The sequence below is a fragment of the Phyllostomus discolor genome, chromosome 15 (genome assembly GCF_004126475.2).
Source record: "Phyllostomus discolor isolate MPI-MPIP mPhyDis1 chromosome 15, mPhyDis1.pri.v3, whole genome shotgun sequence".
Lineage (NCBI taxonomy): Eukaryota > Metazoa > Chordata > Mammalia > Chiroptera > Phyllostomidae > Phyllostomus > Phyllostomus discolor.
The window spans coordinates 11,278,082-11,303,114 of NC_040917.2; the positions used below are offsets into that span (position 1 = coordinate 11,278,082).

The following is a 25,033-nucleotide window of genomic DNA, read 5'->3' on the forward strand; positions in this document are numbered from 1 at the left end:
TCAGTATTCTTTTAACGACTCTTGCCACTGCTGCTAGGATTACCTTGCATTCCCATTTTCTGCTTTGCTCTGAATCACTGACGAATGTGATGCAGTTGGCAAATGGAACGGAAGAAATAACTAGTAAGCGTAAGACCGAAAGTGGTGTCACCTGGCTTCAAGATGAGCCACCGAAGCCCTGGCTGGCATAGCTCAGTGGATGGAGCGTGGGCTGGGAACCAAAGTGTCCCAGGTTTGATTCCCAGCCAGGGTACATGCCTGGGTTGCAGGCCATAACCCCCCGCAACCGCACATTGATGTTTCTCTGTCTCTCTCTCTATCTCTCTCCCTTCCCTCTCTAAAAATAATTAAATAAAATCTTAAAAAAAAAAAAAAGATGAGCCACCGAAGCACAGGCCTCAGCCACAGCAAGCAGGGCATTCCCCACAGAGCTGGGAACTTCACAGGGAACCGGGGGGAGCGCAGTGGGAGTGGAAATGACAGGTGGGGTTACACCGAGGAGACGCTGCGTCATCTAAGAGCCAGCATGCGCACCTTTAGTGTAGAGCCAACTGGGTTCATTGTTCCCTTCCTTTGTTTACAGATGAGAGTGCAGACCAGCACCAACGTCACGGTAAGGACGAATCCCTACTTAAGCCAAAAGTAGGACCACGGGGCTGTTCCCCCATAACGAATCCCTCTCTCAGCAAAGTGCTCCGAGAATCAGATGTTTTCCTAGGTGGTAGATTTAGGTTTATTGACTAGAACTAAACCTTGGGCAACAGCAAAGGGGGCCCAGGTCTTGCTTTGTGGAGTTAGATGCATTGCAGGGAACCGCTTGGAAGATGATTACTTTGGGAAGCTTCCATTGAAATGCTTAACCTAGGTTCTTCCGAGCACCCGCTACTCAGGAATGTAAAAAATATACGCAGTCCAAGTGTGAGAACAGTGAGGAAACAGCCAATAGAAATAATGTTTAAACATTTTATTTAAAGCTTGAAAAGAGCATTGCAATTGGAGTGCAATGTTGGGATTTATCTAATATACATTGTTCATTGGAAAAGTAACCCAGTGGCAGATGCCCAGTGACAGGGGCTTGCTACGACGTGGGGAAGTGTTCGACTTTTCCAAAACCCTGCTTGCGGACATCCGGTCCCCTGACCTGCAGAGGAGGGGTCTGGGTTCTCTCTAAGCCTCTGAGTCTTCATTTCTTAGGGCTGGAAAAAACTGTTGCTTCCCAATGTGTTTTCCAGAAGGTTCAGAAGCAAGCCTGAAACTCACATAGCAGTTTCTGGCACTCACGAAGGGGAGCTCTTCTCCTTGATCAGTGGTGGGGTGTTCTGGGTATTTCGGGTCCTACCCGTGCCACCTTGGAGACTTTAGGCAAGACTCAAACTCATTGGTCACTTGACTTGATCACTGACAGGTGATCACGAGGTCATTTCTAGCTAAAAAATGCTAAGCGTGGCTACAGGGCCAAAGATCATGATTCATCCGGTCTCCCTGTGTCCCTATGAAGAACCGACCTCACCTAAGTGAACAGGGCACAAAGATGGCCACCCCTCTGGCTGCTGTGTGTGCCCAGAGCTGCCCCAGGCTCCAGCTCCACTGGTCTCCAGCTGGTGGTGTGAGAAACTCAGGGTTAGGGAGAGAGGTTACAGCCCCCTACAGAGCCTCAGAGAAGAGATATCGGGAGCCTCCTCTTCAAGTAAGGGGGCAAAATGGGGCCTTTCACGTAACTAACCTATTTTTTACTCACCATCACTATATCATAGGACAAAACACAATCTACATCCCCCCTCCAAGTCTGTGCTTTTCTATCAGGATACCTCCTGGATTACAGGATGTGATTACCTGCCCCAGCTGAAACGAATCGTTGCCACTACGGAAAGAACCATTATTGTCTGGGATTATAAATCTCAAGGGTCCAGCCAGGTACCGTATCAGGAGAAATACTCCAAGAAGGGAGATCGTCTTTTCCATGCCAGTATGATATGAGCACCACCCTTTGTCTACTTAACACAGTTTCCCCATCTGTAAAAGGAGAGATTTAAGTAGATAATCAAGCCCAGCATTAATATTACTAATAATATTTTCCACGGAGTGTGTATTTCATTGGGGGATATTTGTTTGCTTCTTTTTAGTAGAGGCTAAATCCTTCCTTTCATACCCTTCTCGAAATGCAAATATTAGCTTTTTGCCTATGCTCATGTTATCAAGTTCAAAGATTTTCTTTCCAGGTCAGCTTTGTGTGGCAAGAAAATTATTCAAATCAAATGCTTCATTCTGGCAAAAAAAAAATCTGCTGCAGCAGAAGTATACTCATTCATCACTCCTTCTAATCTCCTTCCTCTTAACCTCCCCTGAATCTTTCTCTCGACCCATTCAGGTCCCAGATCAAAGGTCACCTTCCCCGCCCATGGGACCCAGCGTGGCCTCTTTGGTCACTCTTCAGATCGGCACTGTAGTGTATTTCCTTAACTGACTTCCGTTATGTGTGATGATCTGTTTTATTCTTCTGTCTTCCCCCACTGGAATGGTAGCTCCACGGAGTCAGAAACCTGCCTTGCTCAGCCCTGTCCAGCCAAGTGCCTACAGTAGTTCTCGGCATGCCATCGATGCTCCATAAATGTTTGTTGAGTGACTGAAAGAACCTCTCAATATGCTCGAGTCTCACTCATTCTAATGGGAACAAAACAAATTCAAATTTTTTAATATTTATTTTTCCTATCCCAGGTAGGGACTGAGTTCCAAGACAGTGATGATAGCTGTACGGTTCAGGGAGCCCAGTTCAGCAGTACTGTCAACTGGGCAAGCACTTGCTGAGTATTTCTGAATAAACTTAAGTGTGAAGATGGTTTTCTCCTGCTAGCTCCTTGTGAAATATTGGGGACTTGAATACTTGAGTTTCCTGTTTACCATCCAATTTTATGTCAGTACCATTTGAACACCTGCACCTTTTGATACTTCCTGTTAGTATGGTCTTATAAATCCAAGAAAGGGGCATTCATAATATTCCACCAGGAAATCTCATCACTACTGAGCCAAAGGTTGGTACCTCACCCTTTCCCCCACAAAACAGGCCAAAACACAATGTAGAGCTCACTGTGAGTGTTCATTAACTTCTACTTGGTTAACTTTGTTTTTTTCTTCCCTCAAGCCTTTTTAACACTGTGGGAAGACCTAAAATATGAAATATCAAAAGTAAAACATGTATCAAATAATAGGGACAGCCCCAGCTGGTGTGGCTTAGTGGGTTGAGTGTTGTCCCGCAAACCAAAAAGTCACCGGTTCAATTCCCAGCCAGGACATGTGCCTGGGTGATAGACCAGGTCCCCAGTCAGGGCACCTGCAAGAGGCAACCACACATTGACGTTTCCCTCCCTACCTCCCTCCCTCCCTCTCCCCACCTCTAAAAACAACTAAATAAAAGCTTTACAAAATTAATAGGGACAATACTGAAATTCAATATTGAGGTCTTTGGAGCAATGTAGTAACTTATTAAATGTGCCCCTCGGTTTCTAGGAGAACTACTTCGTCATAAAGCCCATGGACCACTGCCTCCTCTGCGTGTGCGTCGTGTCGCTGCCCGACCAGCTCTGCCGAGACGACATCCTCCTGGGGGACGACGGCGGCTTTGTGAACAAATACACGGTCCAAAGCGATGACTTTGGATTGAAGCAGGCAAAATCCAAAAAGAAATTACAGAGTCAGGTCATAGACTCAAAGAACTTTAAAAGGTAAGTGGGTACCTGGGGAGTCCAATTGTCTTAACACGGACATCGCTCGAGTAATTACAGAGTAGAAGCAATGAGGGGGGCCCCATGGGGAAGGTTGGAAGCATAAAACTGAACAAGAAAGGTCTCTCACCTTAAAGAACTTCCAATAGAAGGGGAAAACACCCAGGAAAATTAGTAACTAAAATTCCTATTCTAAGTGCTATTGACAATTAAAATGTATAGGCACTTGAATAGATTAAGGGGCAAAATAAAAAATGAAATTATGAACAACTGTACAAGATGTGTGTGTCTATTTACTAGCACTTGGATATGAAAGAAGAGCCTGACCAAAAGCAATAGATATGAAATTCAAAGAAAAATTTTGATAGATTCAACTCTACACTATTTCAAACCTCTGGGCATCAAAAGATAACATTTTTAAAGTAAATAAACTGGAATAAATATTTATAACAGATATGGCAGACAATGGACTAATTGTCTATTTAATAGGTGTTAGAATGCACTTAAAGAAACAATAGTTCCCCCCCCCCAAGGAAAACGGGGAAAGGTCATGAACAGATCATTCACACACCTGCACACACAGTACAAATTGTCAATGAATATTTTCAAATGCTCATCGGGCAGAAATGCTAACAACAGTTATCTCCAACTGATAAGGTTATGAGTATTTTCATTGTCTTCTTTTTTTAAAAAAATATTTTATTTATTTTTAGAGAGGGGGAAGGGAGGGAGAAAGACAGGGAGAGAAACATCAGTGTGTGGTTGCCTCTCATGAGACCCCTACCAGGGACCTGGCCTGTAACACAGGCATGTGCCCCAACTGGGAATCGAACCGGCAAGTCTTTGGTTCTCAGGCCCACACTCAATCCACTGAGCTACACCAGCTGGGACTCATTGTCTTCTTTATATTTGTAGTGTCTCTGAAGATTTTAGAGTAAGACATATATTTCTTTTATTAGCAGAAAAACAAATTTTGCATTAACTGTGTCTTCTCTAGTAATCAAAGAAATAAAATCAGACATAATTTCTCACTTAAAAAATTGGAAAAGATTAAAATATGCACTGGGACCCGAGATCCCCATGTGTTGAAAAATATTAGTATAGCTATCACAGTGTTATTTCTAATAGTAAAATATCTAGTGTCCGACAATAGGGGAATGACTGATTTAAATGATCAGTATTCACTGGAAAATATAAAAATGAATTGACTCACATAAGAGAAAAACAATACAAAACAAAGTTCTTCATTTGGATGGCCAGAATTTTTTCAGGAAAGGAGACAGTACCAATATTGGGCTGAGATTCTCTTATATAATTTTTAATTCTGAGTCTCAGAATTTGCTGATAACCTTTTATTTTTCCATTTTAAATAAACAAGTTATGAAAATTTGGTTAACACACTTGAAAGTGGTATAATGCACAGGATGGTACTATGTATCTCAGTTCAGAGTTGCGGTTTGGTTCAAGTCAAGTTGGAATGCCACACAGGCACTCAACATTATGTGTTTGTGTCTGGCATTCTAACATAACCGCCCCCCCCCGCCCGCCCCTTTCTTTCCTCTTAATTCCCATTCCCAGTGTTAAAAGGAAGCTGCATAACGACTGGGTTATGAAAATTAGATACATTCCAACCCTAAACTGCTTCGGATCCTGCTCCTTAGATAGCGTTCACTCGCTCGTCTTGGAATCCTTGAAGAAACTTGAGGATAATTCGTAAGTACAATAGTTTATATACATGAATATTCTGTGACTTTCGGGCTATTTTTTTCAAACTGTAAGATGAAGTTGATTTAGAAAGTTACAGACACAGCAGAAGTGAGCCAGCTGGGCTGCGCAAGCTCAGAAAACAAGTCCCAGAAGCGGCAGAAGGGCCCCGGGGGGCTGGGAGAGAGAAGGGCGGTGGTCACAGGCCAGGGGCAGGGGGAGGGGAAGGGAAAGACTGGCACACTCCCGAGAAGAAGTGCGCCCCCTGCTTTTCACAACTCACAAACCTGTGACTGCCTCGGAGTTTTCAACCTGGGTTTTAGAAAAATGACATGTTCAGTATTCCATCCGCTTGACAAGATTCGAGTTTCAGGGAAAAAATTGAAGTTATTCGTGCAAATCTTGACGTGATGGGTCCTCCTGGCGACAACCTGTTGTTTGCTGCTATAATCTGTCGGAATACATAAACACATGTGCATGCATGACGCCGTTGCCCAAATACAGTTCTATTATTGGTGGAGCTGAGTAGTTTTCAAATCTGTGCACTTTTAATATCCTTCTCGCAAGTCAATAGGCCTGTGAGGGTGTGCAGCACAATCGTCACGTTCCATGTGCACTCCATGCACAAGGGGCTTTCGTACACGCGGGAGAATTTGAGTAGCATGGTTAAATATCTATTAACACTTATTAATATGCAGCAACTATATATTAATAGCTATATTAATATGTGATAATAGTATATTGTCATATATAGTAACTATGAGTTGTTGTACATTAATTCTCAGGGGTGTTTTTTAAAGATTTATTTATTTATTTTTAGAGAGGGAAGGGAGGGAGAAAGAGAGAGAGAGAAACATCAATGTGCCATTGCTGGGGGCCGTGGCCTGCAACCCAGGCTTGTGCCCTGGCTGGGAATCGAACCTGCGATACTTTGGTTTGCAGCCTGCACTCTATCCACTGAGCTATGCCAGCCAGGGCTAATTCTGTTTTAAAAATGCATTGAGATATATGCTACAATGTGGATAAACCTCAAAAACCTTATGTTCATGATTTCATTGACATAAACTGTCCAGAAAAGGCAAATGCACAGAGACAGGAAGTAAATCAGGAAGAGACGCCACTAGGGGTGGTGAGGGTGGGGGCAGGAGGCTCACGAGGGCAAAGCAAACTTTCTGGGGTGATGGCAATGTTCTGAAACTTATTGAGGTGGCTGTTCTACAACTCTGGAAGTTTACTAAAAATAATTGAATCGTATGCTCACAATGTTGTACAGCAGCCATCGGCAGGCTTCCTGCGAAGCCAGAAGCCAGCCGGTTTCTGTCCTCGCCCTCGCTAGCTCTGTGACCTTGACAGTGAGCTCTTCTTCTTAGTCTCAATGTTTCCATCTCCAAGTGGGAACAAACATGCCTCACTCTAATCTCATAAAAGGCGCCTAAGTTAACTCACAGGAAGCGTCTGACTTCACGTCTGGCACATGGTGCTCTGCAAGTGTAAGCTCCTCTTTCTGCTTCCTGAATGAAACACCGAAAAGCATCTAAAGAAAGAAGGTGAATCCTGAGGCGAGCAGGTGGAGCTGCCATAGGCCTGTGCTGTTTTGAGTCTTGTGTTCCTGCTTCTAGAATAGCAGTTAGGAAAGCTGGGGCGGGGGGCGGGGGGCAAGTCCAGGGGGCCGTGTGTTTTTGTAACACCTGCTAACAAAGAGTAGTTTTTATAGTTTTAAATGGTTGCGAAAAGTAAAGAAAAATACCATGATCGATGAAAATTACATGAAATTCGAATGTTATCACTCACAAAGGTGTATGGGGCCACAGCCATGCTTTCTCATGTATGTATTATTTGTGGCTGTTTTTCTGCTACAACGGCAGAGTTGGGTAGTTATGAAAACTGTATGGCTAAGTCTGACGTATTTACTGTCTGGTTCCTTAAAGAAAAAGTTTGCCAACTCCCGATCTACAGCTTTCTATGACTCCCCTCCCTTGGGAATGGACCAATAGAGCTCAACGACAGCTGATAATCCGGATTAAGGACCACTCAAGAAAATAGCTCTACCTGAGGCACCCTTAAATTTCTTCTTTACAATACCAAGGAGACAATAGCAATGCCTTCCTCCTTGTCCTCTGCCCTCACTCCCGCCAACCACCCCCCATGACCAAAGCGAGAAAAGATCAGAGTACACACTGATTGCTCAGTGGCCTGGTTCTTAGTGAGTGCAGGATCCGCCTGGACCACCTTCCTGCCTGGCGTCATCGCGCATGCACTAAACAACCCATCACGTACCACGTGCCCTTAGGGAGTCACGTCTTGACCTTTCAGCGGCTGACCCGCTCCCCTCTCCAGGTCGGAGCTCACCCACACTCACAGCAGCAGGGAGAACTGAGATGAAGCATGCTGTCATCCAGGCAGGGTCTTCTGAGAGCCATGTGCTCTGGGGTTTTTCCCCGCATTTTGAAAAAAATTGTTGCAAAATGTTTCTTTTTCAAAAGTGCTATTATATCAAATTTTCCCAAGGAAAAATTCAAAGGGAAGTTTCCAATTTTTTTTTAAATTTGAAGGGAAAGGGGTATCGTTAACTAGGTGTTTGTCCCTTACAGGTATTCAAATACATATTTATTGGGAGCTTTTCATGTTCAAGGCCCATGGTCACTACAACCCGTTTTGTTACAGGATGGGCAACACGGGCCCACATCTACACTAAGGTTGTGTGAAAGATGCCATATGCCTTAAGGGGAAAGAACACGGTACTAAGAGAGACAATAACACAACACACATTATTTAGGCAATAGGGGCGGGAGCGGGGAGTTCAGGATGGCCTTTATGAGAAAATAACACCTGCAGGAGGGAGGCTTTAACATGGCTCGGATCCGGGAGGAAGAACGTCTTTGGCCTGCGCAGAAGCTCTTGAGGAGGGAAAAGCTCAGTGCAGGCAGAAAGGAGGCGGGTGAGAGCAGTGTGGCTGGATCATAAAGTTCAGGGAAGAGGAGGGCATGGGGTGAGCCCAGAAAGGTGACAGGGACCGCCTGGGGTGGGTGAGCCAGCTGAAGGAACAGAAGGCTCTCCTTAGAGCTCCGGGAAGCCACTGGGGAGAAGGGGTGAAGTCGAATTCATGTTTCGCTCAGCACTCTGGCTGCAGCATGACAAGGCTGGGGATGGAGTGAGGGTGGGGAAAGAAGGACAGGCCATTGTGGGAGCTGAGAAATTAGCACTGCCTAGCAGTAGATCTGGTAACAGGGGACTGAACCAAGATATTGCGGTGGGAATGGGAGGAAATGGTGAGAGTTCAGGTATATTTTAGAGGCAAAGTCAACAGGACTTGATAGCAGGCTGGAGTGGGTAGCGAGTGGGGAGAGAGTGTCCAAATGCGTTCCTGCCATACGCGCTACCGACACACACACTCAGCCGCCCCGTGTCCTGTGCGGATTAAGGCATGCTGTGTCTCTGCCCGGCCTCACCACCAGGACAACCACCTCTCCAAGGAGGGGGGCTGGGTTCCTTTTTAGATGGCTTCTCCTTTACATTTTATTTTTTAATTACGGTTTATAGTCAATATCATTGTGTTTTAGTTTCAAGTGTACAGCATAGTGGTTAGACAATCACATACTTTGCAAAGTGATCCTCCTGATATTTCCAGTCGCCACCTGGCACCTTATACAGTCATCACAGTATCACTGACTGTATTTCCTATGCTGTTCTTTACGTCTCCGAGACTATTTTGTAACTACCAATTTGTACTCCTTGATCCCCTTGTCTTTTTCTTTTTTCTTTTTTTATTTGTTTTAATATTTTATTTATTTATTTTTTAGGGAGGGAAGGGAGGGAGATAGAGATAGAGACAGAGAGAGAAATAGAGAGAAACATCAATGTGCGGTTGCTGGGGGTCATGGCCTGCAACCCAGGAATGTACCCTGGCTGGGAATTGAACCTGGGACACTTTGGTTCCCAGCCCACGCTCAATCCACTGAGCTACGCCAGCCAGAGCTTCTTTTTCTTTTTTAAAAAAACTTCTTAATTGTTTATTCTATCACCCCCTCACCTTTTTCATTCAGTTCCCTAAACCCCCTGCCCTCTGGTTATCTTTTATTAAGTAGAAACAATACAAAATGTTGTGCTAGTATCACCACATTATGGAGTAAGGAAACTCTGTGAGTCCGTAAGGACTTAATAATTACTTACAACATTTTCTGTGGGTAAATGGATTTATAACCAACAGAGGCAGGAACCTATTGAGCATAATCTGTTTATAAACTGGAATTAGCTCCATACAGGAAAGCAGTATGTTTTACCTCGGATTTGTGTGTCCCAGGCCTGTCAGAGAGTTCTCCATGCCAAGAGGAGCGAACAGCTTTTGTTACTGTGTAAAAGCGAATGTCATTGTCACTGGAGGTAAGAGATTAGTTCACGTTGTGGAGATTGTCTGCTTAAGTAACATAGTTCTAGAGTTCCCATGCAGTTATGGGCATGTGATGAGCTTGAAAGAACAACAGAAGCATTTGCTGGAAAAAAAAGAAAAGAGCAAGAAGCCAAACTGGAGGAAGGGATTTAAAAAAAAAAAAAAGCCAATTTCCTGAATATTATTTTGGTGACCACCAAGAATTCTTATTTTTTTTACTTTTTTTAAAGATTTTATTTATTTATCTTTAGAGGAGAAGGGAAGGAGAGAGGGAGAGAAGTATCAATGTATGGTTGCCTCTTGTGTATCCCCTGCTGGGAACTGGCCTGCAACCCAGGCATGTGCCCTGACTAGGAATCGAACCTCGATCCTTTTGTTCGTAGGCCCGCGCTCAACCCACTGAGCTACAAAGCCAGGGCTAAGAATTCTTTATTCAACAGTTGTACGTATTGGCCATTTTAGGACTTGAACTCCTAGTTTGGAAGGTCAAGTGTATAAAAACAATTCTCTGCCTATGCAAGATTCTTTGGGGTCTCTGCTTACATTTGTGATTGTTTCCCTCAAGACATATTGATTGCACAGCTGGCAGGGACTAAGCATTATTTACAAAGCTCATAAAGATCAAGTTGTATTTCTAACTTTAAGAATTCAAAATCTAATAGTACAAATAAGACATGTTTCTAAATGGCTCACACAAAGTGGAGCGTGAGTCAACACATCATCATCATCATCACCGTCATAATCACAGACGGAATACTGTAGGCATTTAGAGCTTAGTATCATGTTCCTTTCTGCTTATTCTGGCTGCGGAAAGCCACCACCCAGACTGTGCATGCATTCTCTTACTATCGACAGAAAGCAAGCAGAGCTGGAGGACCACTGGCAGTAGGCAGCAGGAAACCTCTGGAAGATTGGGTTTCCTTTGCAATGCATGCTGGACATAGATAGTTCGCAGGTTAAGAGTCCTGGGCATTTTTGAGGTGGCAATCCTCAACTGATTCCTTCTTCATGAGATGGGCACGTAAGTCAGGTTCTCTCCTGGGGATAGCCTGGGCTCGTGCTCCAGGAGGGATCTTGCCCATGGCAGAGCTGCTCCGGCCAACATTATCTAGAACTATTTGTGGGCCTGAGCATTGGGGCTCTGAACATACCTGAGTACTTACTGTCTTGTGACACTTCTTGGCTGCTGCCAGTGAAAAGCAAAGGCAGACGAGATATTGCATCATGGGAATTATTCCGTTTGAATCGTGTAACTGCCAATCTGGAGTGTTTCTCATGACCTCAACAAATTTCCGATTGCTGTCTACTCTCACAATCATAAAACTTTAGGGCTAGAAGGAACCTCAGGGATCAAAACTTTACAGAGAAGGAAATGAGGTCCCGATAAGGAAAGTGATTTGCACAGCTGGTTAGCTGGGGGCATTGAGCTTGACTCAGTTCTCTTTGCTCCAGCCCCCGTCCTTCCTGGAGACAGTAGTCTAGCTCGCCCCACGCTCTCCCTCCTTCGCTTTTCTCTCTCAACAGAGGCCACTCATCTCACCAAGAGTGATGCGTTTTGGCCAAGTGACTCGCTAACAGACATAAGAGCTCACTAAAGGAAAGAAATCCTATCTTGTATATGTGGCCTTATTAAAATCCTGGTTTAACAACAAAATAAAAGAAAGTGAATGGAAAATAACAAAGATACAAGAAATCAACCCCTCATGAACCATAATATAATATTCATAGTCTAATGCCCTATGTTCAGATTTGATATCTTTTCTATGAATTTTTACTTTACCTGTATGTCTTTCATCCTTGCTGTACTACTACCAGATTACAAATTCTCAAGAGCAGGGTCCATGTGTCATTTACCTGTATCTCAATTCCCCTTCTGTCCCCCACCCCAAACATTTTTAAATGAATTGTACATGGCATGGACTTAGAACAATAGTAGTAGTAGTACTAATAGTAGTAATAGTTCACAGCCCAGAAACTGTTCAGAGTTACACAAGTATGGCCCTGGCCGGGTTGCTCAGTTGGTTAGCATGTTATCCCAGTAGCAAAGATTGCAGGTTCAATTCCTAGTCAGGGCACATACAAGAATCAACCAATGAATGCATCAATAAGTGGAACAACAAATCGTTGTTTTTCTCTCTTTCCTCTTCTTTTTCTGAAGTCAACTTTAAAAATTAAAAAAGTTACACATGTACAATCCACTTAATCTTCACAATACAGCTATGACGCATAGTTCTATTTATCCGCTTTACACCGATAAGGAAACTTAGACACAGGATAGTGAAGCCACTTACTCTAAGCTATAAAGCCAGGAAATGAGAAAGCCGGGTTTGAAATTGAGGCAGACTTACTTAAAATATATATTCTTAACCACTTCGTAAGTGACTCTACTAGCCAACTAATTTATTAAACAATCATATATCAAACACTCACTATTTGTCAAACACTGCTATACATGAGAAATACCAGATAATGGGCAAAATATATGGAAGCAAACAACTAAAATTGAATAGAATTTGTGCTTTAAAAAAAATCTCAAGAAAACACCCTAACAACACGGAAGAAATCTTACCTCAATCTGAGCGTGGGGAAAGTAATCAGAAGAGGCTTTCAGGGAGGTTTCTGAAAAAGTAGACTTTTGATAGAGTCAATATACAGAATTTCATGGTATGCTCTACAATTAGCAAAGTGTCAAACATACACAGTAATTTCTCAAGACATTTTTCCTTCTTGCTGTTGATAAGGTTGCTGTGGAAGTTTTCAATTTAATAAAATATCCCACTTACACTGGACAGTAGCCCTTAAAATATCCTGGCTGCTGCCTTTGTCAGCCCTGGCTGCCGTAACAAAACATCACGGACCGGAATGAGTGGCTCAAATGTCAGAATTTTATTTTCTTGCACTTATGCTATGTTATATGCCAATTATATCTCCATAAAGCTGGAAAGAAAAAGAAAGCAATCTTCCCTTCCATCTATACAAAATAACAAAATGACAAATCTACTCTACAAAACTTTAATTTGGTCTGTGTCTCGGTGCATTCAATACCACTTGCTGTAATTTCTTGGTAAAAATTCATATTAAAACAGTGATTTTGCATTTCATCAACATCTATAACACATTTTTAGATGTGCATCAAAGATAAAAATTGGTGACAGTGATTTGTTGTTGTTGTTGTTGTTGAGAAATGATAACCTTCCTAATTTAAAGCATTTAAATATGAATGGAAAAGTGTTATTCTTAACTCTAAAAACAGTCTATTTGTAAGAGAGAAAAAAATAACACTGGGTTTCTATTGGGAGTAAAACTAGAAATTATGGGAAGAAAGGAAGTTTTTTTTTAGTAAAAAATTATGCTCTTGCATACTGTATAAATCTTTTACTATGTACCTGCATGGTTTTAACAACTAGGAAACAGTATCTACCCTATGATAGTACCTACATGCAAATTATATTTTCTTATGGATATATATGTTAGGGAGGAAGATGGAAATATGAAAACAGTTGACTTGATATAATGCTATAAATTATGTGCAATTTCCCTCTCCCTTTGATTTCCTCTCTTATTATGATGTTTGCATAATGTAAGAATGTAAAAACAAAAGAACAGCTGCCTTAAATGCTTTGGGGAAGTAATTATAGAAAATAATACATTAATGCATGAATAGGGCAGGAAAGTACTGAATCAAGAAAAGGCCTCATCAAATATTTATGGGAATTCACATTTGTATGTGTAAATACAATTATTACAAAACAATTCTGATGCAAGGAAGCAGATCCAAACAAGGCTAACATCCTCTTAGCAAGTCCTGGGCTGCGTCCTGGAAGAAACAGACTGTGATTTGCTGTGAGAAAGGCGATAAGGATGTGACTGAGTGAGAGACACTTTGTTTTCCACCTTTACTGACACATGATTGGCATATAACATATAAGTTTAAGTTGTACAGCTTATTGATTTGCTACACTTTTTAAAAAAATATTTGTTCTGCTTCCTTTTCTTTTTAAAGATTTTATTTATTTATTTTTAGAGAGGGAAGGGAGGGAGAAAGAGAGAGAGAGAGAGAAACATCAATGTGCGGTTGCTGGGGGCCGTGGCCTGCAACCCAGGCATGTACCCTGACTGGGGATCGAACCTGCGATGCTTTGGTTCGCAGCCTGTGCTCAATCCTCTGAGCTACGCCAGCCAGGACAATTTGCTACACTTTTATATTGCACAATGATTACCACCAAGGGTTAGCTAACACCTCCATCACGTCACATGATTACCATTCTCTTTCTGGTGAAAATATTTAAGATCAACTCTCTCAGCCACTTTGAAGTACATAATACAGTATGATTAACTATAATCACCATCCCATACATTAGATGCCCAGAATGTATTTACCTTATAACTGCAAGTTTGTACCCTCTGACCAACATCTCCGGGAGACACCTGCACCCCATGTTCAGTGCAGCATTATCCACAACCACCACAGCATGCAAACAACCTACGTGTCTGCCTATAGATGAATAGAGAAGGTGTGGTCGTATATGATATACAATGGACAGTTACCAGCCACGAGAAAGAAGGAAATCTTGCCCTCTGTGACAACCTGGGTGGACTTCGAGGGCATTGTGCTGAGTGCCATAAGTCATACAGGGAAGGACTAACACTGTATGCTTATACATATAAACTGAACCTATAGAATCAGGGGCTGGGGGCGGGGGACATGGGGAGGCACAGACTCTTTACACTGTCACCGCCTGTATCCCTGAGAAAATAAGTAACCACTCGTGTCCTTTTTAGGAGACGATAAAGTGCTCCGGTTGTGGCACCCCAACATCAGCACCAAGCCCGTGGGAAAGCTCGTGGGGCACATGTTCAGCATCACTGAGATCGTTACCAACGAGAAAGATCAACTGGTCATCAGCCTTTCCTCTGCCAAGGTAAGGAAAAGAAAAAACGACCACACACACACACACACACACACACACACACAGAAAAAAAAAACGATTTGTTTCCCCTGAGACCAACTATTGGACGATCTAGAGTACAGACAATTTTTGACTGAAATGGCAACAGTCACTGAGAAAAATATCGGTGTGGAGAGGGGAATGGCGAGCCACTGTTGTTTCTGCTGAATGCGGCACAAGGAAGGTCGTGTTTGAGGAGTCGAAAGAATACGACTCTGGGAAGAGAGCCCACAATATCCTCAGTCACACAAAAGGCCTTCCCATAACAGACAAGAGCAGCATCATTAAATGCAGGAAAAACAAGGGTTTCTGTCATTGCTGCTGTCATCAAACAGTGTTTTAAATCTTCTAACCAATGTGATAACACAAGAAAAAAGTAAGTTATAAATATATTATCAGTGAGACTAAATTGTTATATTTTCAAATGATGGGATTGCTTGAAAATTTTAATACAATCAGCTCAAAATGTTAGGACAAGTTTAATAAGGCAGTTGGTTATAATGACAATTTATAAAAACATTTCTATATAAGAGCAGTAACCAGCTGGGGAAAAAAATGATCAAATGGATAGTATTTACAAGGGCAAAAAGTTATGAAGGACTTCCTTAACAAGCAATATTCACCAGAAATGTAAGATAATTCTGAAGTTTTCTCTGAGGCACTTGTATTTAAGAACATGAGCAGAGGGACAGTCTACATTTCTGCATGGGAACATTGTACTGTAAGACAAGGGTCCCCAACTCCCAGGCCACAGCCCTGTACTGGCTTGTGGCCTATTAAGAATCAGGCTGCACAGCAGAAGTAATGCTCTTGGGTCACTCTGAAGCCAACCTCCCCCACTCCCACTCTGTGGAAAAATTGTCTTCCACAAAACTGGTCTCTGATGCATTAAAGCTATTCAGGATTATTTGAATACCAGTTTTCCAAGTTTCAAGTTTGCTAGGTTTGGAGCAGGGTGTTGGGAGGAAAGTGGAGATAATACGAGGAATGTGTATGGATGCACAGAGACCAGAAAGAGAGAGTTTGCAAACCTGGGATCAGTTTGATACGACAGTAACCAAGAGGGCATGAGGGAGAGGGCGGCAGAAAAATCTAGAGCACAGATGCAGCCCAAGGACCAAGACCTCTGTGCCTCTGCCCACTCAGCAGTCCCACCACCCTGAAGTCATGTGGAAGACCAACAGGACGGAACACTGAAGAAGAGAGAGATATGAAAAATTAGAATTACTCTATGGGGAGAAAATCACAGATTTCAGAACATATTCACATCAATTCAATAAGGAGAGCATGTTGGTGCTACTGAGTCCATTTTAGACAAAAGAAAACAGGTTCAGGGAATTTCAAAGGTAGGTTAGAACTGGAACCCTAATCTTTTGCCTCATCCTTTGTTCTCTCCACCAGCCATAGCTCAGCGTGTACACACAGGAGTTAGGAAGACCACCAACCATGGACGGATCCCAGCCAGAGCAATAAAGTTAGAAACAATTTGAACAGAGCAATTTCTTTGGCACTCCTCAATGCCACTGTCCGTTCTTCTTCTGCTTGCCTCTCACTCTGGGCTCTGCACCAACATTCATAAATAGTCCATCATACTTGTTTACTCTACGATACAAAAGACTGAAAAGGTTCGGTGTTCTAGCTACTCTCTCCAAATCTGCATGTTTGGCAGCACAAAGGAAGTACAAGTTCTGAGTAACCCTGGCCTGTGGGGAGTAGACCTGGAGAACAATTATGCTAAATGAAATAAGCCAGTCAGAGAAAGACAAGTACCATATGATTCACGCATAAGGAAATCTAATAGCAAACTGAACTAACAAGCAAAATAGAGACTGACTCATAGATGGAGAGCAGGCTGGCAGCCCTGGGTGGGAGCAGGTTGGGGGACTGAGCAAAAAGGAGAAAGGACTCATGGGCATGGACAAAACAGCATGGTGATTGTGGGGAAGGTGGGCAGAGGGGTATAACGGGACTAAATGGCAATGATGGTAATGGAAAAAATTTAAAAATAAAAAGATCACTTATATACTCAACAAAGATTCTAATTTAATAGTTTAATAATAATGATTATAATACAAAAATATTAAGGCTGATGATACCTTAATCCTTGATGAAATCACACTTATTTCTGAAATTCAATCACACTGTAACTTGCTTAAAAAAAACAAACAGAAAATAAGGAAAATAAAGACCAGTTATCTCAAGTGACGAAGGGTAAACTTGATCTAGCTTACTGAATTAATTCGTTCTATTCGCTTTTATCAACCCAAGCCATAGTTGAGTATTACATAGTTCTCTTTCCTTCCTCAAAGGAGGGTTCTGATAACCTATTTCCTCATACTCTTACTATATTGATACCACCCCCAAAAACTGCTTTCTCTAATTCTTGTATGCCTGGGCAGCAGGAAGGGGAGGTTCTTGAAACCCTCATTTAGTAAGATGTTCCCATGGTCTTAAGTCGTGAAAGAGCAACTTGAAACATTCCACCTAAAATTTGTCTTCCCTCTGTTCTCTAATCTATGGTACAAAGAGAAACATGACTTCCATTGCACTGTTAAGTTATAACAGTCTTTTATTATTTCTCCAAATTCCTTTTAAAAATTTTTATCTATTGATTTTAGAGAGAGAGCAAAAGGGAGAGGGAGAGAAACATCAATTTGTTGTTCCACTTATTAATGCATTCATTGGTTGCTTCTTGTATGTGTCCTGAGCGGGGATCGAACCTGAAACCTTGGAATATCAGGATGATGCTGTAACCAACTGAGCTACCTGGCCAGGGCTCCAAATTCTTAAAGAATAATAAATACTCTGTTTTCCCCCTCCCTTCTGTAATGACACAAAAATCTAGCTCCTTTAAGCAAACATGTAATCACTGCTGTTTCCCTCTGATATGAATGACTGATAACTGAACCAAGAGCCCAATCAGAGTTTAGCAAATATGTGCTCATCATAAAAGTCACACACTCCTGCAAGTTCTTAGGAGCATATTATGGGCTCTGAAAATGCTTCCCATAAACAGCTTTGAGTGGGAAGGGGGGCGTGTCAAAGTGGTGAACTGTGCTCCCTGCTCTGCCAGGTTTTCAGGGTGTGGGACATCCAGACTCTGTCACTCCTGCAAGTCTTCCACGACACCCAGGGAGGACCCGGAGACATGCAGATTTATTCCATGATCTACGACACCAATCACGGCATGCTTATTGCAGGTAAGCTCCCCCAATTAATGGCAAAAAAAAAAAAAACCCTCATACCTTGACTTTTAACTGTTTAATTTTAACTAGCACCTGAGCACAAACTAGAAGAAAAACAAAACTAGAAGGGAAATGTGTAAACCTTGATACATCACAGCAGACATTTCATCTGATTCCACTCCCTTCTATATTTCCATGGCTGGGTGGATACAAGGTGTGGCTGGTGTTCTCTGAAAATAGCACGCACCCTGGCTGGTGTAGCTCAGTGGATTGAGTGCGGGCTGCGAACCGAAGTGTCACAGGTTCGATTCCCAGTCAGGGTACATGCCTGGGTTGCAGGCCATGACCCCCGGCAACCACACATTGATGTTTCTCTCTCTCTCACTCTCTCTTTATCTCCCTCCCGTCCCTCTCTAAAAATAAATAAATAAAATCTTAAAAAAAAAAAGAAAAGAAAGAAAATACCACGCCAGGGCTCCAAGGTCCTGAACCTACAGAGATGTGGCATGGGTTTGGCAGAAACACGGGGTGTACCGTGCTGCTGAGGCAAGGTAAATTCAGCTGTGTTTTCACTCTTGAGAGCAGGAATATGGTCCATCTTAGAACGGACGCACCACTTTTTTCAGTGAGGCAGTTTGGCTGCAGGCACTGACCCTGGGACTCCAGTTACTAGGCAGGAAGGGTGCTGAGCCTCCTACCTGCCTTGGCTTCTAGACCAAGAACAGCGGAGAGAGAGAACAGAGGCCCGAATTCTGGGTGCCGAGAGCTGATACCAACAGATTTGTTTCCTCCTTTTCTCGTTGCCTCTTAGAAACACATGCTTACTAAAGACACAAATGCTAAGCATTTGCTTACCCTTGGGCTTTAGGAGAAAAATGACCCACATGAATAATTCATTTTCCTCCTGCCACACCAACCCAGAATGCATTTCCTAAGCATTTTCCCAGTGACCACCTGCTCTGACCTTCCATGGGATTAATGAGGGTAGGGAGGTGGTTGGTGCTTTTGCTGGTGGAGAACATCATTATTTTAAATTCTGAGTTTTTTTCTGGATTATGAGTGAATTAGCACTTCACGCTTACTAGATCATTTTCCACCTTGGCAAGTAGAACTTAATTCTGGTTGTAAGCATCCCTCTTCTAAAAACAACATCCTAAAAGTTGCAAGCAAATTTTCTCCCTTAGTGTGCCAACCTGCATGTTTGATTACTGGGCTCCTCATTTCCATCCCACTTATCATCAGAATAACTCAGGACTCAAGGATTGAGACCAAAAAAGGGATAGAAAATCAAATTTTCTTCCTCATTTTATGTCATCACAATAGTATTTTGCCTATAAAAATGTAGAGCTCTGGCCCTGGCCAGGTAGGTCAGTTGGTTAGAGCGTCGTCCGGGTATGACAAATTTGTGGGTTCGATTCCCAGCCAGGGCACGTGAAAGAATCAACCAATGGAAGCATAAATAAGTGGAACAACAAACTGATCTCTCTCTCTCTCTCCGTCTCTCTCTCTCTGTCTCTCTCTTTCCCCCTTCCTCCCCTCTCTCTCAAATCAATAAATAAAAACTAAAAACATACAGACCTCTGAATATTGCTTAATCACCAGCACTGCATACATTGGCTGCAACCGTCAGTTGACACAAGAACGACAGGAAGTCTATTACGTAGGTGTTCATTCATGCTTTGATTCAAGCGAAGCAGCCAATAGAATCTTCTAAACCCCAGTGACAGCAGCCACGTCCTGGAACTGCTATGTAGAATGTGCTGTGGCCCTATCACTGTCATTGTCACCACTCTTAAAGCACAACCATCTGTATAGTTCTCTCACAAGGCACTCTCATGTACTTCATTTCCTGTGGTCTGCATGATCACCACATGAAGCTGGAATTATTATTTATCCTGTTTTATAAATGACAAAAGTGAATATCCCAGTGTTAAACTGACTAGTAGAAAGATACGAGGAGGAAACGTAGAGCTGGGATTGGATTCCAAAGCCTCGGACCCTGAATCCACATAACTTCTCAGTAAAACACTGTTTCCCTAGCAACAGTATAATGAACCAGAAAGGGAAGGGATTGCACTGGTCCTGCTTATCTAGCTTTGCCCATGTCACTGGCCACTGTCAATATAATGTTCAAGGATCTGCCAAGAAGCTTCAAGTGCTGTTTGCCTAGCTGGTCACCCCATTCCTCCTATTTCCATATTGAGGAAAATGAATGAAAAACATTCCCAGGGGAGCCGTTGAAGTCTTTCACACATGAATACATTTTTACCTTAAAATTTAAACACCCAAGGAAAGTGTTTAGTAGTGTGTAACTCCCGCGGAAACCCTTCCTAGAGTTGAGATATCCTTGGAGAGACTTGAGAAAGTCCGTGCAAAGAAAAAAATCCACATCGACCTAGGAAAAAGACTTTGTCTTCGTTGGAGTTGTGGGATGCTTTGCAGTTGTTACTTATATTTCCAGACATTACACTCCACCAGGACACACAGTTTGTCGATTTTGAGCTAAATCATACTTGCAGATTACCACATGATGGTAAAGCCAAAGGAAATACCCTTAGAAGAATTCAAGTAAGGGATACCTGCTCTCCATCTACCTCACCATGGTGATGTGGACAATAACCTTATTTAATATTAGTGTTACAAGCACTGGCTTGCAATCATTCTCATTGGTTACATTGAACAAGGCGATGTTCACAGTGTTTTGTTTTGAACATTCGTTGGTTGAAAAGGGCTCTCTAACAAAAAGTTCCAATCACTAAATGGCCGCTTACCTGCCAGTTCCATCTCCCTTATTACTCTCCACCAGATGGAGGGATGCGCTGCAGCCACTCTAAAGAGGGAAAAAATGAGACTATAAAAATAGGAAGATAGAGGCCACTGGAAAGAGGATACTAGCGAAGTCCAAACAGCCTGCACTTGAAAATAATGAAGCCGAAAACGAATGCTTTTCTCTGGCTAAATCATATTCGTTTTATTATCAAAATTGTAAACGAACGTCTTTGTACCCCATTAGAGTTCCTAAGCAATCACACTGCTAATCTCACTGATTGGCTCTTTACAAACACAACAGGTTGGATAAAATCCTTTGTGAGGCAGAACTTTTCCTGGTGAGTGTTTATGAGATTCTTCTTTCTGTTTCAGGATCTAGTGTTATTGACATGTACCCTTTGACTAGGATGATTCAAGATACAAAACAGGTCCCCCACACTCACGAACGGGAAATCAATGTCATGCTTTACAACAAATATTTTCACCAAGTACTTACTATCTGCTCCGAATCCATAATTAAGGTAAGTAGACAGTGACTCTTCAGAAAAAAAAAAAAAAGAGGCAAAACACATAGAATTTTCTCTTCTTACTGGTAAGTCTTTGAATCATTAAGTAAATGTAGTGGCATATGATAAGACCCTACATTCGATCTATTTTTAAGCTTTCACAAACCCATAAAAAAACAACTATTTTAAGCCAGCTTAGGCTTCATGGTACTGTCACATGCTCAATTAAATAAATAAAGCTAGTTGTCACTATCCAAATAGTATATACTACATTTTGCCACATGTAATGCACACTTTTTTGTCCACAGTTTTGAGGGAAAAATAAAGATGCACATTATATATGGGTAGTACAAATTCTGAATTTATATAAATATTTTTAATTCTTGTATATATGCTTGTGCATTAAAAATATAGCTTTAGAATGCAAAAATGATATCTGTATGCAAAGTTCAATAATACAAAACAAATATCAAAACATAAATAAATAAATAAATAAATAATTGAATTTAAAAATTTAAACAAAAGATTTTTTTCCTGAAAGTTTGGGCCAAAAACGTGGGTACACATTATACATGGCAAAATACGATAGACATACTATATATATATATATATGCAATTTTTTCAAAAAAGTGAGCTAGGGGAAGATAGTATATTAAGAGGAAAGGGAAAGAAACTGGTAGGTTGTTTCCTAGAATCCCTATAGGTGCTGGCTACGTGCCAAGCACCTTAAATCCATGACCTTGGTGAATCCTCAGTCATTCTCTGCGGACAGACAGAAATTCCATTTGGAAGGGAGCAAGCCGGAGCTCAGCGAGGTCAGGCCCCAGACCTGGGATACGAACCCGGGTTCACCCGATGTGAATGCCCACGCCCTTTCCTCTGTGATCCTCTGGCCCTGCCATTCCCGTGCTCCCTAGAGGCCAGGGTACGTGGCCGTGTGATCACGTCCACGGCAGGCCCCTAGCCGTGGCGGCTGGGCGTGTTTGCTTTGGGTGTTCATCCTTTCATCCGTGCGTGCCCTCCAAGAGGAGACGGTACCACTAGAGAGCCTCCCTTCGAAGTCCCTTCGGGCCCCCTCGCGGTCTCTGACCTCTGCACACCTGCTGGGGAGTTTCTCAGGTCCAAATCTCATGACTATCCCTCAATTCTGGTGACGCCTAGAGAGTAGGCAGAGGGAAATTAAAAGGAAAACCTACCCCGCTTTCAGAAAATACCACTCTCAGTGGGGGGGGCGGGGGGGGTCTCCCCAGAAGGAGGAAGACCTGTAGGTGAGTTTCCGTATCTGACCGGTTAGAGACAGATGTGCTTCGGGCCAGGAGATCGGTCACCTCTGAAACCCATTCATGCAGTGACACATGTTCCTCTTTCTCCCTGAAGGACCCCTCTGTACCCAGGGGCACACGGAGATGGAGAGCACGGCCTCCGGGGCCAGACTGGCTCCGTTCAGATCTTGGCTCCACCACTTCCCAGGTGGCGCTGTTTGTTTTCCACCTCCCAGGCGGTTTCCTCGGCTCCTCCCCCTTCCCTGTCCCGCCCCAGCGGCAGCAGCCCTCCCTGGGGTGGGGGGCGGGGCACCAATGCTGCTTTCCACCCCGCCCTTTGCTTATGCTGCCCCTGCCCCCAAACAGCTTGGATGCTAACAAATTCATCCTGTGCTGCCCCTTCAGTTTTGTTACATGTGAACCCAGCCCATCCAGGAGGAGGGGAAATTCCCACCGAAGGGAATAGAAAGCCTCTACGCGTTTCCAACGAGTCCTGACATGTTTCTGTGCTTTCTGGTTACACCCAGCCTAGTTCCAAGGACAGCCTTCTCTGAAGTCTCAGCCTTCCCCTACTTCTCTCTCCCTCCCTCCCTTCCTCTCTCTCTCTCTTTCTCTTTCTCTCTCTCTCTCCAAAGCCATCTCCCTAATCCCAACACTCCTTGGAAAGGTCAGTGAGCTCCTTCCTCAGGGTGCTCATAGATTCCATGCTGATAACCACAGATTCTGTCCAGTGACCCCGAGCTAATTTGGGTAAGTGTCAACAGAGAAAACAAAAAACCCAGTTTGGTATTTTGTCTCCTGGACTCATAACTGTTACATTTCTATCTTGCTTTATACTTACAATAGCGATTGAGTGCCTCCTCCCAGCCAGGGGGCTCCCTGGACTAGAGTCACTGCCTGTCTCGGCCACACGCGTGTGCAGCAGACACCCTCCAGGACAGCTCAGACACTGCTGGGTAGCATGGCATGTTTCAGCCCTTCCTCTGATCAAACCAGCGTTCGTGGCAGAATGCTGCAAAAGTTGTTAGATGGGTACCACACCCCTCTTGAGGTGGTTTTGAATATTGTAAAATTTTAATAAGCACTGAAGGGCATGTGAATTATTTAATTTTTTTATTTTGTTGTTCTTACCTATAGGTATGGGAACTTGAGACTGGCCTCCAAATCTACCAGATTTTAGACCCTCACGGCTTCAATGTTGAACTGACTTCTGCATCTATCAATGAAAGTGGATTCCTTTTTGCCACAGGAGCGTATAACGGTCAGACTAGTATTCATTTACGGCCTCCCTGCATTAGTGCTCTGAGAATTATTAGTCCTAGGAACTCACCAGCTGTTTGGGTTATGGGGAGAGCAGGAACCAGGCTGACGTGTGTAACCACACAGGTGAGGTCGCAGCGCCCGACTGAGGAGTGATGGGCTTTTCTTGAATGGGCCTTCACGTCCAGATACTGATGCTCAAAATAATCAGTACCAGCCCTGGCTGGCGTAGCTCAGTGGATTGAGCACGGGCTGCGAATCAAGGTGTCGCAGGTTCGATTCCCAGTCAGGGTACATGCCTGGGTTGCAGGCCATAAGCCCCAGCAACCGCACATTGATATTTCTGTCTCTCTCTATCTCCCTCCCTTCCCTCTCTAAAAATAAATAAATAAAATCTTTTAAAAAATAATCAATACCTTACATAACACTTATCTCATTGCTTTCCAGTTTGCAAAAGTCTTTCATACCTACAATCTCACTCCATCTTTGGTCTGACTTCATCTGTGTTGCACTGACTCATTCTGTCTGCTTTTGGGTACCATCAGCTAAGAGATAGACAGTAGATTCAATACTTGCTGATAATATTTTTATTGACAGTCGATTTGGGGACCAGACAAAATACCCAGCCAGCTTTGGCACATAACTCCCAGAATTCTCCTTTTTGGACTTGCTCACATGTGTGGGCACCTCGGGGGCATGTGCCACTCACACGTAGGAGGGCGTCTGGCTCAGGATGCGCTGTGGTCTTTGCTGTGCCTCGTGCTGGGGAGCATCCCATGGGACTTCCAGGAACTAGGGACCTACAGCCTGCTTCCCTCCTCACCTCCTCGCGTCCTTAACTTTGGGAAACCCCTGCTTTATCTCGACCGTAGAACTGCTTTATGCAGGCACTACGCAGAATACACTTACTTACTTACTAAAGAGAGATATTTACTAACTAAATGCTGGCTGGTGGGGCAGTCCATGCCTTGAGAGAACACCCTAAGGTAAAGTCTGAGTTTGCAAAGTGTGAGCAAATAACAAACACTGCCCATGAAGTGAAATCGGGACCGCTGAGTTGACGGCGTGTGAGTGTGCGCAGCTGCCCTCCACGTGGGACTCTTCCTGAGAAAGCGGTCCGCTGCTCTTACCAGCACACCCCGCACAGTGTGGAAACTAGTCACAACAGACACCCTGAGCAATGTACACGACTGTTGTCAGACATAAGCATTAAGCAACTCAACGGGACTAAGATGGTACTATTTTCATGCAAGCACAGAATTTTTATCTTGTTAGTGCTGGAGTCGAGAGTC

General features: G+C 43.2%; 1 protein-coding gene across 1 annotated transcript in view; it reads left to right on the forward strand.

Moving 5' to 3' along the window:
- Window positions 1–25,033, forward strand: part of WDR64 (WD repeat domain 64) — a 72,954-nt gene that overhangs the window by 16,928 nt on the left and 30,993 nt on the right. Inside the window, exons 5-13 of the mRNA XM_028531381.2 lie at window positions 584–613; window positions 1,804–1,914; window positions 3,505–3,719; window positions 5,298–5,432; window positions 9,724–9,803; window positions 14,593–14,732; window positions 17,833–17,959; window positions 21,086–21,234; window positions 23,619–23,742. Coding sequence (XP_028387182.1) covers window positions 584–613; window positions 1,804–1,914; window positions 3,505–3,719; window positions 5,298–5,432; window positions 9,724–9,803; window positions 14,593–14,732; window positions 17,833–17,959; window positions 21,086–21,234; window positions 23,619–23,742 — 1,111 coding nt within the window. The remainder of the gene's footprint in view (window positions 1–583; window positions 614–1,803; window positions 1,915–3,504; window positions 3,720–5,297; window positions 5,433–9,723; window positions 9,804–14,592; window positions 14,733–17,832; window positions 17,960–21,085; window positions 21,235–23,618; window positions 23,743–25,033) is intronic.